Below are 10,911 nucleotides of genomic sequence, written 5' to 3'. Positions count from 1 at the left end.
CCGAACCTCCCGCCCGACTCCAGGCTGTGCCCGCATCCCACACTGCCCCGCGACAGGAAGGCGGAGCTGTGGCTTCCGGAACCTCCTCCGCCGCTCCCGGCAGTTGCTGTGTCTGTCTGGTGGCGGCTTAGCTTCTTTGCTTGTGATGGCCGCTGCTGTCGCTATGGAGACAGGTCAGTAGCGCTCGGAGCCGGGAGTGTCGGCAAACAGGCCTATCTAGGGCCCAGATACCTCCTCCCGCTTCCCCCACGGGACTACTTGCAGGCCTGATTCTTGGCGCTATTAGAGTTCAGACTGGGAGGCGCGAGGGCTCTTGAAGCAAAGGTAGTTCTGCCTTTTCAGTCTGATTTGGTCGCCGACTCACTTGGTTCTTTCCTCACTTGCTAGTTCAACACCGATCCCATGGCTTCCTGGCTGGACACTAACGGAGGGGAGTTCGGTTTGTTTTCTCAGATGAACTTGCATTAATTTGAAATACCGCCGACACACTTGTGTATTTTTCTGCCAGTGATGCTTCTCACGTATGCTCACACTCCCTGATCTTGTACACACTCGTTTCTTTTTCAGCATGAATTCTAAACGGTTTTTTTTCGCATTGATTTAGCATTCACTTAGGTTTGCTTAACTTAATCACATCAGCATTTTAACGCATTATTAAAATAGGGGAAGGCACAGTTATTACCACTTACCCCAGTGATCACTGTTAAAATCCCTCAACAGTCGTTCACAAGTGATACATACCCTGCCCTATTGTGTTCCTATTTTCTTTGATGAGTTCTCTCCAACTTTAGAGAAGCTTTAATTTATAATCATTTTAACCAGGGCTTTGCTTTTCTTACCCTTGTATGGAAGGTTTATCTCCTCTCACACCCAATTTAGAAAAACCATCACCAGCCCTTTATGTAGAAATGTCAGCATTAGTCAGATTTCTTTACTGCGGTTTGCGTTCAACAAATCAACATTATATAAGGTAACCTTTATTTTGGGTGATTTTCATTATCTTCTCTCCTAGATGATGCTGGAAATCGACTTCGGTTTCAGTTGGAGTTGGAATTTGTGCAGTGTTTAGCTAACCCAAATTACCTTAATTGTAAGTTTTTGGGCACCTCCTTGAATTGAGTTAATGATTTCTGACAGACCAGTTGCAATTCATAATAGTGTCTACTTTTATACATTCTCAATTGAGCAGAATTACCGCTACACATATATTGATATATATATAATTGAGCAAACTGGGACTTGATTTTGAATTCAATGTGTGTTGGTGGTGGGGATGTTATGCAAGTAAATTCTTTATGTTAGGAGTCACCAATCAGTATTTCAAGGATTGGTTTGTTCTACAGATGTATTTTTTTTTTTATGCCTTTCAGTTCTTGCCCAAAGAGGTTACTTCAAAGACAAAACTTTTGTTAATTACCTTAAGTACTTGCTTTACTGGAAAGAACCAGAATATGCGAAGTATCTAAAGTAAGTTTATTTTTCTAGTCCTAAATATGTATATACTTTATTATATTCCAAAACACTGATATTTCACAGACTTCTTAGTTTCACATTGGAAAAAATATATTTTGAATCTTTCCACTACTTTTAGTTGCCACCACCTCGCAAGACATACTCATCCCTAATTTGGATTATTAAACAGTCAACTACTCACTGGTCATCTCTGCTTCCACTCTTGCCTTTTTCCCACCCCCAGCCAAACAGAGCAAAATGATTCTTTACACAGAAGCCAAATTGATCTCTTAAAAATGTAAATCACAACATGTAACTTTCTTGCTTAGAAACTTTCAGTGACTCCCCACTGCATGGAGAATAAATTGCGGTCTCTTTTCTTGAGCTAAAGTTGTAGATGATCAGGCTCTGTCTTATCTGATGTTATCTTGAACCACTTGCCCCATCTCACTGGTTTTCTGATCCTGAGGAACCCACAGTCTATAAATGCGGGGACATAGCCGTAGGCTGAAAATGTAAGAACACAGAAAGGGTGCTTTGTAAGGAAGGTTTTCTTGGGACCTGAGTCTTCATAGCTTGTGTCTTTTTCAGGGCCTTCTTTGTTCCAAGTACTGTGCTCATTAAAAAAAAATGCTCACACACATACATACACACATATAATTTAGGTTGTGCAAAAGTTGCTGTCCCCTGGCCGGTTCACTCAGCAGTAGAGTGTCGGCCTGGTGTATAGAAGTCTTGGTTCGATTCCCCAGGAGAAGTGACCATTTGCTTCTCCATCCCTCCATTCCCCACTCTCTCTCTTTCTCTTTTGCTCTCTCTCTTCCCCTCCTGCAGCCATGGCTAGATTGGCTCAAGCCAGTTGGCCCTGGGTGCTGAGGATGGCTCCATGGCCTCCACCTCAGGCACTAAAAAATGGCTCCGGCTGCAACAGAGCAACACCCCCAAATGGGCAGAGCATCGCGCCCCCTAGTGGGCTTGCCGGGTGGATCCTTGTTGGGGCATGTGTGAGATTCTGTCCCCTCCTCTAAAAAAAGAAAAAAAAGTTGCTGTCATTTTATGGGCTACTAAATTACAAGAGGCATATTATAGTCACTAACCTATTCCTTTTTAATGGTAAAAAATAAACTTTGAATTTACACCTCTGCTTTGTCTTAAACTGGGTAGTCAAAAAGCAATAATGAACCTTTTCTAAACAGACACAAATTTGAGAGGGAAATGTTTTAAACATGTACTTTATCCAAGTCACTTTTTTTTTTTTTGTATTTTTCTGAAGTTGGAAACCAGGAGGCAGTCAGACAGACTCCTGCATGCCCCCAACCGGGATCCACCCGGCATGCCCACCAGGGGGCGATGCTCTGCCCATCTGGGGCGTTGCTCTGTTGCAACCAGAGCCATCCCAGCGCCTGAGGCAGAGGCCACAGAGCCATCCTCAGCGCCCAGGCCAACTTTGCTCCAATGGAGCCTTGGCTGTGGGAGGGGAAGAGAGAGACAGAGGGGAAGGAGAGGGGGAGGGGTGGAGAAGCAGATGGGCGCTTCTCCTGTGTGCCCTGGCCGGGAATTGAACCTGGGACTCCCGCACGCCAGGCTGATGCTCTACCACTGAGCCAACCGGCCAGGGCCCCAAGTCACTTTTTAATCTATGTCTAAGAGCTGATTCATAAAGCTGCCTGCAGAACCCTTTGCACCCTTATTGGCTCTTTATAAACAACCACTTACTCATTTAATAATCCAGAGAAAATACTTTTTTTATTAGATTGCAACATGTATGTATGTAGACTTAGAGAATCAGTTATGGACGCTGTCTTGGAAACCAAGTTCAATTTTCCCACAATATTGCTCATCTACACTATGCCTGGAGGTTTCCATTGAGCCAATACTGCTGTCTGGGGACAGCCAATTCCATTGTTAACTATATAGATGCTACAAAGTTCTTCTTTATATTGTGATATTATATACCTCCATGTAACTTCAATCCATATTCCCAGTTTTGTCCCTGAATTAATCTAGAACCAGTCTATGCCCTATTAAGGCAAGGGCCCTTCAGATACTTAAATTCAAGAGAGGTTGCATATTAATCCCTGTGGGCATATCATTCAGTCTGTAGTTTTTGTTATTCTAGACACTTTCTACCATTTGACCTGCTTTACTAACAGCCAGTACCTGCAACTAGGTCTCTTTTACATTTATTTTTCTCAACTACCCTCAGCCGTTTCTCCTATGTCTCCTTTGGATATTTTGCAATTCTGCCTTACCTTATTCAGGCAAGAACTAAACACAGACCTTCAGATGTAAGGGTACAGTGAATCAAACAGCACTTTTTTTTCCATATGTATATTATACTACTATTAATTCAACTCAAATTTACATTACCTTTGCGTGGAGGTGGGAGCTGACTTTCTGGAAGCTTTATGTCAACTAAAATCCTTCAGTTCTTATTTTCATTAATGCTATTGAGTTCTTCATTTATGTCATTTCCTTTTTCACAGTTTAAATCAGGGGTCCCCAAACTATGGCCCGCAGGCCGCATGCGGCCCCCTGAGGCCATTTATCCGGCCCCCACCGCACTTCCGGAAGGGGTACTTCTTTCATTGGTGGTCAGTGAGAGGAGCACATTGACCATCTCATTAGCCAAAAGTAGGCCCATAGTTCCCATTGAAATACTGGTCAGTTTGTTGATTTAAATTTACTTGTTCTTTATTTTAAATATTGTATTTGTTCCTGTTTTTTTACTTTAAAATAAGATATGTGCAGTGTGCATAGGGATTTGTTCATAGTTTTTTTATAGTACAGCCCTCCAACGGTCTGAGGGACAGTGAACTGGCCCCCTGTGTAAAAAGTTTGGGGACCCCTGGTTTAAATGCTTAACTTTACTTTTGTACCTGTCAAAATATTTAAAATTCCTGTCATTTAATGTATTCTGAGCATTGTCTTCTACAAGTTTGATAAATGATGACTTTGTGTCTAAATTCCAGTTACTGACTTTCAAATGCTACTTGAGACCATTCTCTTGGTTGTCACATTATTTTAAATATGAGGAAACTAAGCCTTAAGACAGATTAAGTAACTTGTTCAAGGCCACCCAGCTGGTGAATTGCAGAGCTGGTATATAGACAGAGGTAATTTTAAGTACCGGTGCCTTCGAGAAAAAGAAATAGCTAGGGTGGGTGGGAGTATGGCATTCTAGGCTCGTCTACTAACAATTACAAGCAACTGTATCTCTGGAGTGTAGATAGCAAACCTTTAATATCTTGGAAGGACAGTATGGTATTGGACCCTCCCACTTAATATGGTCCTCAGACCAACAGTGTTGGTATCACTTGGGAGTTTTTTAGAAATGCAGAGTTTAGGCCCCACCCCAGATTCTGATATAGAATCTGTGTTTCAAGGAGTGATTCATGTGCATATTAAAATTGGGAAGCACTGCTGTAGTACACTGTCTTCCAAACTTGAGTCATTTGTGCCACTTGTACAATTCTGGCTTTTTCTACTTCCTATATGATTTAATGTTTTTTAATTTACTCATTTAAATTTTAAGTCTTTTCTATTTGAAATAGTTTGACTTATAAAACAACTTGGGAAGTAGTAAAGAGAATTCCTGTACAGTTTTCACCCATATAAGCTAAATGATACTATCTTATATAACCACAGTATAATGATCAATCAGAACATTAATATACTATATATAACCTTATTATGTAATATGTAGACTTCAAATTTTGCAGGCTGTCTTACTAATGTCCTGTCTGGTACAATATCCAGTGTAGGCTCATATACTGCATTTTGTCATCATGTCTTCTTAGTCTCCTTTGATCTGAGTTTGTTTTCTTTTCCTCATGACTGTGACACAGAAGTGACATATCCTTCTAGGTATTTCAGGAGTCAGGAGGTCGATTTACTGACCACTGGTGATGTTAGTTTTGATCATTCGGTTGAGGTGGTGGCTGCCAGTTTTTTCCATATCAAGTTACTATTTTTTTTATATTTAATAAATATCTTGTGAGGAAATCATCGTTTCATATCATACTTTTACCCACTAATTTTAGTATCTATTGGAGATACTTGCCTCAAAGAATTTTTACTGTGATTTTCTAATTCCAATATTCTCTCTAGTTATTAGTTGTAAGGAACAATCTCTTGTTCCCAATTTACTTATTCATTTAAAAAAGTTACATTGGCATGGACTCTTGGAATCTTTTTATTTTGTGGATTATAATTATGTATTTTCTCACTCTAGTGATTCCAGATATGGTCATAAGGAGCCCCTTCAAATTGTCTCCTGAGTACTTTTGACATAGCCGCATAATTTTTTGGGCACTTTTCTTTGGCATTATATAATATTCCAGGCTCATCTTGTATTTTTCCCTCCTGAGCCCTGGAATCAGCCATTTCTGCAAGGAACCCTATAAAATGCTACTTAAAACTCATGAATTGGGCACTAAGTATGCTTTTTGGTACCAAAGTGTCATTGCTCCTAGGCTTTCTCAGCACACAAACTAGGAACACATATCTATTGTCTATTTCTGTGTGTCTATATAAGAAGTCATGAATTCATACTGATGTTTTCATTTCCAGCTCAGTAACAGGGTACATTCTTGCTTTCCCTTCCTTGATCTCTCTTTTTATGATAGCCAGAAATTTGGCTCTTTAACCACAGTATATATACTTATGACTTTGCACAGTCTTAATGTATACATAATCTCAGAATTCCATATCCCATGGGAAACAGTATAATTGTACATACATAGTTCTTTCTGAAGTTGAATCACTTTAAAAAATTATTATTGATGGAAAACCAATAGTTATCAATTAAACACATAATTATTTAAAATTAAAAGTGTTCCTATTCCTCGCCTTAGAAATCATCAATGAAATAGTATGATTCGCCCACAAATGGGGACTCTGCTTACTAGTTATTGTGTGGTCTTGGGCAAGTTATTTAATCTTTCTGAACTTAAGTTTTCTTACTTTTGAAAATTTTGCTTAATGCTGATTTTTGATCACTAGCTTCTTTGCCTAAGCAGGAAAAAAAAAAAAAGAACTTGCTACCAGTGTACTAAATTAATGTTACTGAAATTATAGGCTTCAGATCATTTTTAAGTGAGAAACTGAGTTAGAGCTTGGCGTTATTGACTTAAATTGTGCCAATCATTAATTTATAAACTTATACCCAGGTACCCTCAGTGTTTACACATGTTAGAACTACTCCAATACGAACACTTCCGCAAGGAGCTGGTGAATGCTCAGTGTGCAAAATTTATTGATGAGCAACAAATTCTGCACTGGCAGCACTATTCCCGGAAGCGGATGCGCCTTCAGCAAGCCCTGGCAGAGCAGCAACAGCAGAATAACACAGCAGGAAAATGAAAAGCTGGATCCAGACCAGGCTCCTAAGACTGTATATATTGCTTTTGTACAGTGAAGACAGAAAAGACTCATCCTACCTTTTATTGTGGTAGCACCTAGTACCTTTAGTGTGCTATTTAATCCAACTTTTTATTGTTAATAGATTATTTCTGTTAAACCAAAACTGTTCTTTGATTTCCCTCTGGATTTGTAAGTTTTTGTTAGTATTTAACTCAATCAACTGAGTAAGAACAGAAACATTTGGTGCTTTAGACCAATTTAATGAGATAGTAGGGATGGGGCAAGGGAAGGGCCATCAAATATCCCCAGCACAGCTTGGCTCTGTTCCTGATGTACAGTGGGGCCTGGGGCAAGTCCATCTTGTGGAACCTTACTGTCCTTCAGATCACATACCCTACCCTTCTTATCTACATGTGGAATAGTCAGTGACCTCTTTAAATCACAGATTAGGAATGACATAAAGTTTCTTAAATTGTGCAGGAAAGGAGGACATACCTGTATCACTACTTGCTGTGCAAGAGAGCCTTTATGGAAGAACCACACATCGCTGACCTAGTGATGACAGGGAGATTGGGTAGTTAACTGTTGGACTCTTGACCTTAGGCTAGAGCAAAGTGAGGAACCTCAAATACTTGTGCTCATTTTGTCAAGCCAACATTTATTAACACAAACCAGGCACTGTGCTAAGTGCTCATTTGCATTTTATTCTCAGAACAATCTTTGTTCAAAAGGAGACCGATGTTTAGACAGGCTAAGTAACTTGAATATGGTTACACAGTAAGTGGTACTCAGTATAACTGACTCAGGTTGGAGTCCTTCACACAGGAAGTGGTCCTCAGTGTAACTGACTCAGGTTGGAGTCCTTCCTACTGTTATACAGGTTCTGACCTCTCTGGCACTGCCTTATCCCAAGTAGTTGGGATGTAAATTCAGTTGTGAAACAAAACTGCATGTTAAGGAGGGCTGGGTTAGATTTACTGCACTTTCTTTCAGTGGTTAGGTTAAGTTCTAAATTATAAAGCCAAAGAAGGTGTTTTAGGAATAACAGATTTGGAAGTTGTCTGCTAACTATTAGGGGCTTTCAGGTATTTCTATTACCTCCAAGAATACATTCCTTTGTGTTATTACTACCACTCCTGCATTCTTATTTTACCTATATTTTAAAGATATTCATATATTACAAACAGAGGATTCATGAGCATTTTAATACACCCCAATTTCTTGTCATTATTTATTTATGGTTAACATGAATTCAAAGCCAAGTATGGAATTTCTATTATACTAGAGCAAATCAAGAAATCAAGACACAATTTTCATCATCAAATCTTAATCTTCAGAGAACAACATCTCCACGAGGTTGGCCTGAAGACATTCGGATTCTACTAGTTTCTGAGGCTGTTAAGAGAAGAATAGTCATATCTTAACCCATAGCTACAAAATGTTATTAGGAAGGGATAGAAGAGTTAGTTGTTCAGCCTTGAATGGCACAAAACTTGGAACAGAGAAAGTATGCCATTCAGAAACTATTGTATCAACTAGTTGTAACAAATTTTATGAGTTGATTCGTACTTGCTTTAAAGGTGAATCATTAAAATTACTGGGCCCTAAACTTAGACTAAAACAGGAGACAGCAAGCCCAATGCCACTCCCTCCTGCCCCTCAATTCTTAGAATTCCAGGGCCATGACTAAACTAGAGGAGCTAGGTGCCCTTTCTTTTCAATCAGAATTATGGGTTAAATGGAAAACAAACATTGATGCCAGTGTTTAAGAAATTGTGTAGAAAAAAAAAAAATCATGTGCAGGCCAACTTTCTTGAGCAGTGTTTACAGAATTTTAAATTAATAGCTTTTAAAAATCATGAAAAAGATGTACTATTTAGATATTTACGTTATTAATAGTTAATTGGGATTGGCCATAGGGCATGGACAAATGCACTCTGAATAGCCATGTGATGTTTAGGATGAAGTGGCAAGATCTTTCCACATTTGAATCCAGAACAAGTTAAAGGGGTTTTGACAGTGTGAATTATAGCCCCAATATAGTTGAAGAGAGATACTCACTGTTCCATATTTAAGTAGTGTAGGCACTGCAGTTATTTTCAAGTTTTTTCTGAAGTCATTATTTGGATCCTTCCAACTATTGAAAAGAAAAGGTCATCATAAAAAACATTTACTTGGATTCTGACATTTTGTTTAATATTTGATATATTCCTACATCTAGTCTTTTAGCAATTATTGTTTTTGTTATAAACATTAAAAAAACCTGAGGACTGTGACTTACCTATATCCCTGTGAAAAAGTTTTTATTTAAAATGTGACTAAGATATATAATAAATGTAAAGGGCCCTGGCCGGTTGGCTCAGCGGTAGAGCGTCGGCCTAGCGTGCGGAGGACCCAGGTTCGATTCCCGGCCAGGGCACATAGGAGAAGCGCCCATTTGCTTCTCCACCCCTCCGCCGCGCCTTCCTCTCTGTCTCTCTCTTCCCCTCCCGCAGCCAAGGCTCCATTGGAGCAAAGATGGCCCGGGCGCTGGGGATGGCTCTGTGGCCTCTGCCCCAGGCGCTAGAGTGGCTCTGGTCGCAACATGGCGACACCCAGGAGGGTTGCAACATGGCGACGCCCAGGATGGGCAGAGCATCGCCCCCTGGTGGGCAGAGCGTCACCCCCTGGTGGGCGTGCCGGGTGGATCCCGGTCGGGCGCATGCGGGAGTCTGTCTGACTGTCTCTCCCTGTTTCCAGCTTCAGAAAAAAAAATAAGAAATAAAAAAAAATAAATGTAAAGAATTAAGTTCTGATCTAATACCAGGCCAACTTCATTGAATTAGCCTTATCTTTAATACAAGTGGCTGAACATTCAAAATTTTAATTTGTATTTTAATGTCTTCTAATTGCTTGACTTATCCGACTATACCTTGAGTCCTGAGGCCCTTCTCTCCCAGGTTTGCAAGTCTAGTGCATGTCTAGGAAATAGAGCATATATGGCCACTTACTAAGGTTTTTCTCCTACTTGGCAGTAGATGAACACACTTCCCTCGCAAATATGCTTCAGCCCCTCTCGTACGACTGGTTCAGCTTTAAAAAAAAAAAGTTGTTATAAAATAATCACACATCAACTCTACAATCAGGCACTGGTAAACAGTGCCCCCCTCCCCCCAGTGTTGCTAAGAACTCAGACTTTAACCCGCAGTTAACTGAGGAGGTTAACGTTAAGTAAGGTGTTATCTGATTTGAGGGTCACTTTAAGGGTAACTAAGTCCCAGTACTGATTTGTCCCCACGCCCCAGCACCCAGAAGAATGATAGACATAAAATATTTGCTAACATACTCAAAGGAGATCAACTCACGTCTCCAGTAAGACACTAATCATACCAGTGAAGTGAAAAGTTTTAAAGAACTAGATTTTAAGATTATATGGGTTGAAAGGTAGAAAGAACATTCTTGGGGCGGGGATGGACTGAGAAGGACATAGGGCAGGGCAGGAAAAGGAGACAAGATGAGAGCTCAGATAGCTCTGCGGGTTTCCAGGGGTAAGAAGACCCCTTCCTCTGCCCAGAGCCGGCCTTCCTGCCACTTCCTCTAGGCAGTAGCATCCAAATCACGGCCTCACCCTGCACGCAGTCGGGGCACCAGCTTTTCCCTTCGGCGTCCTTAGAACCGGTAAAGTAGGCGAAAATGGTCTTGCCTTTGTGCTGCTCCACAGCCCGGCTGAAGTCCTCGAACCCGCACACACTCACCTCCTCGTAATAGGCCATGGGGAAAGCGCACTGCGCTCTGCAGGAAGACTCTTTGGACCGCCTAGAGGCAGAGCCCCACGTGGGCGGGGCGGGCCTGTTTCCGGGTGGGCGAAGAGCACTGTGCTGTCTGAGTAAACCCGCAAGGCTTGGGGTGCTACGGAGGCCTCTGAGGGTCATAGCTCATCCGCATCGCCTTTCTGCCTTTGCTTCTCCGATCTTTCCGTTCTGGCTCCACTTTGAAACCAAGGCTTCTGCCTCAGCTGATCTCCGCCCAGTCCCTTGTACAATGACTGCAAAATCTGCCGCCGTTCAGCCGTTGGGCCCTTAAGTGGTTCGCGAGTATTAACGGCTCCCAAGCCTC

At 41.2% G+C, this 10,911-nt stretch overlaps 2 protein-coding genes across 3 annotated transcripts; one reads left to right on the top strand and one right to left on the bottom strand.

Annotated features, from left to right (window-relative positions):
- Nucleotides 1–35: 35 nt before the first annotated feature.
- Nucleotides 36–6,990, top strand: MED31 (mediator complex subunit 31). The gene is made up of 4 exons (XM_066262953.1): nt 36–173; nt 1,013–1,090; nt 1,371–1,467; nt 6,624–6,990. Exons 1-4 carry the CDS (start codon nt 146–148, stop codon nt 6,814–6,816), a joined length of 396 nt encoding a protein of 131 aa, XP_066119050.1. The 5' UTR covers nt 36–145; the 3' UTR covers nt 6,817–6,990.
- Nucleotides 1,503–10,872, bottom strand: TXNDC17 (thioredoxin domain containing 17). Of its 2 annotated transcripts, XM_066262949.1 has the most exons (5): nt 10,424–10,872; nt 9,807–9,888; nt 8,878–8,953; nt 7,312–7,368; nt 1,503–1,959 (listed from the first exon to the last, which is right to left on the bottom strand). In XM_066262949.1, exons 1-5 carry the CDS (start codon nt 10,725–10,727, stop codon nt 1,933–1,935), a joined length of 546 nt encoding a protein of 181 aa, XP_066119046.1. In that variant the 5' UTR covers nt 10,728–10,872; the 3' UTR covers nt 1,503–1,932. The 2 variants fall into 2 exon arrangements, with proteins under 2 accessions (XP_066119046.1, XP_066119047.1); XM_066262950.1 differs by lacking the exons at nt 1,503–1,959; nt 7,312–7,368 and adding an exon at nt 7,501–8,211.
- Nucleotides 10,873–10,911: the final 39 nt, after the last annotated feature.

Source organism: Saccopteryx bilineata, chromosome 2, assembly GCF_036850765.1.
Source record: "Saccopteryx bilineata isolate mSacBil1 chromosome 2, mSacBil1_pri_phased_curated, whole genome shotgun sequence".
Classification (NCBI taxonomy): Eukaryota; Metazoa; Chordata; class Mammalia; order Chiroptera; family Emballonuridae; genus Saccopteryx; species Saccopteryx bilineata.
The sequence above is the reverse complement of the archived record's forward strand: the minus strand, read 5'-3'. Positions and strand labels throughout refer to the sequence as shown.

Coding starts and splice junctions, on each gene's coding strand:
- MED31 (XM_066262953.1), top strand. CDS start 146: ATGGCCGCTGCTGTCGCTATGGAGACAG. Junction 1,091..1,370: donor TAACCCAAATTACCTTAATT/GTAAGTTTTTGG, acceptor TATGCCTTTCAG/TTCTTGCCCAAAGAGGTTAC. Junction 1,468..6,623: donor GAATATGCGAAGTATCTAAA/GTAAGTTTATTT, acceptor ACTTATACCCAG/GTACCCTCAGTGTTTACACA.
- TXNDC17 (XM_066262949.1), bottom strand. CDS start 10,727: ATGACCCTCAGAGGCCTCCGTAGCACCCCAAGCCTTGCGGGTTTACTC. Junction 7,369..8,877: donor CACTACTTAAATATGGAACA/GTGAGTATCTCT, acceptor TGTCATCACTAG/GTCAGCGATGTGTGGTTCTT. Junction 1,960..7,311: donor CACAGCAAGTAGTGATACAG/GTATGTCCTCCT, acceptor TTACATTTTCAG/CCTACGGCTATGTCCCCGCA.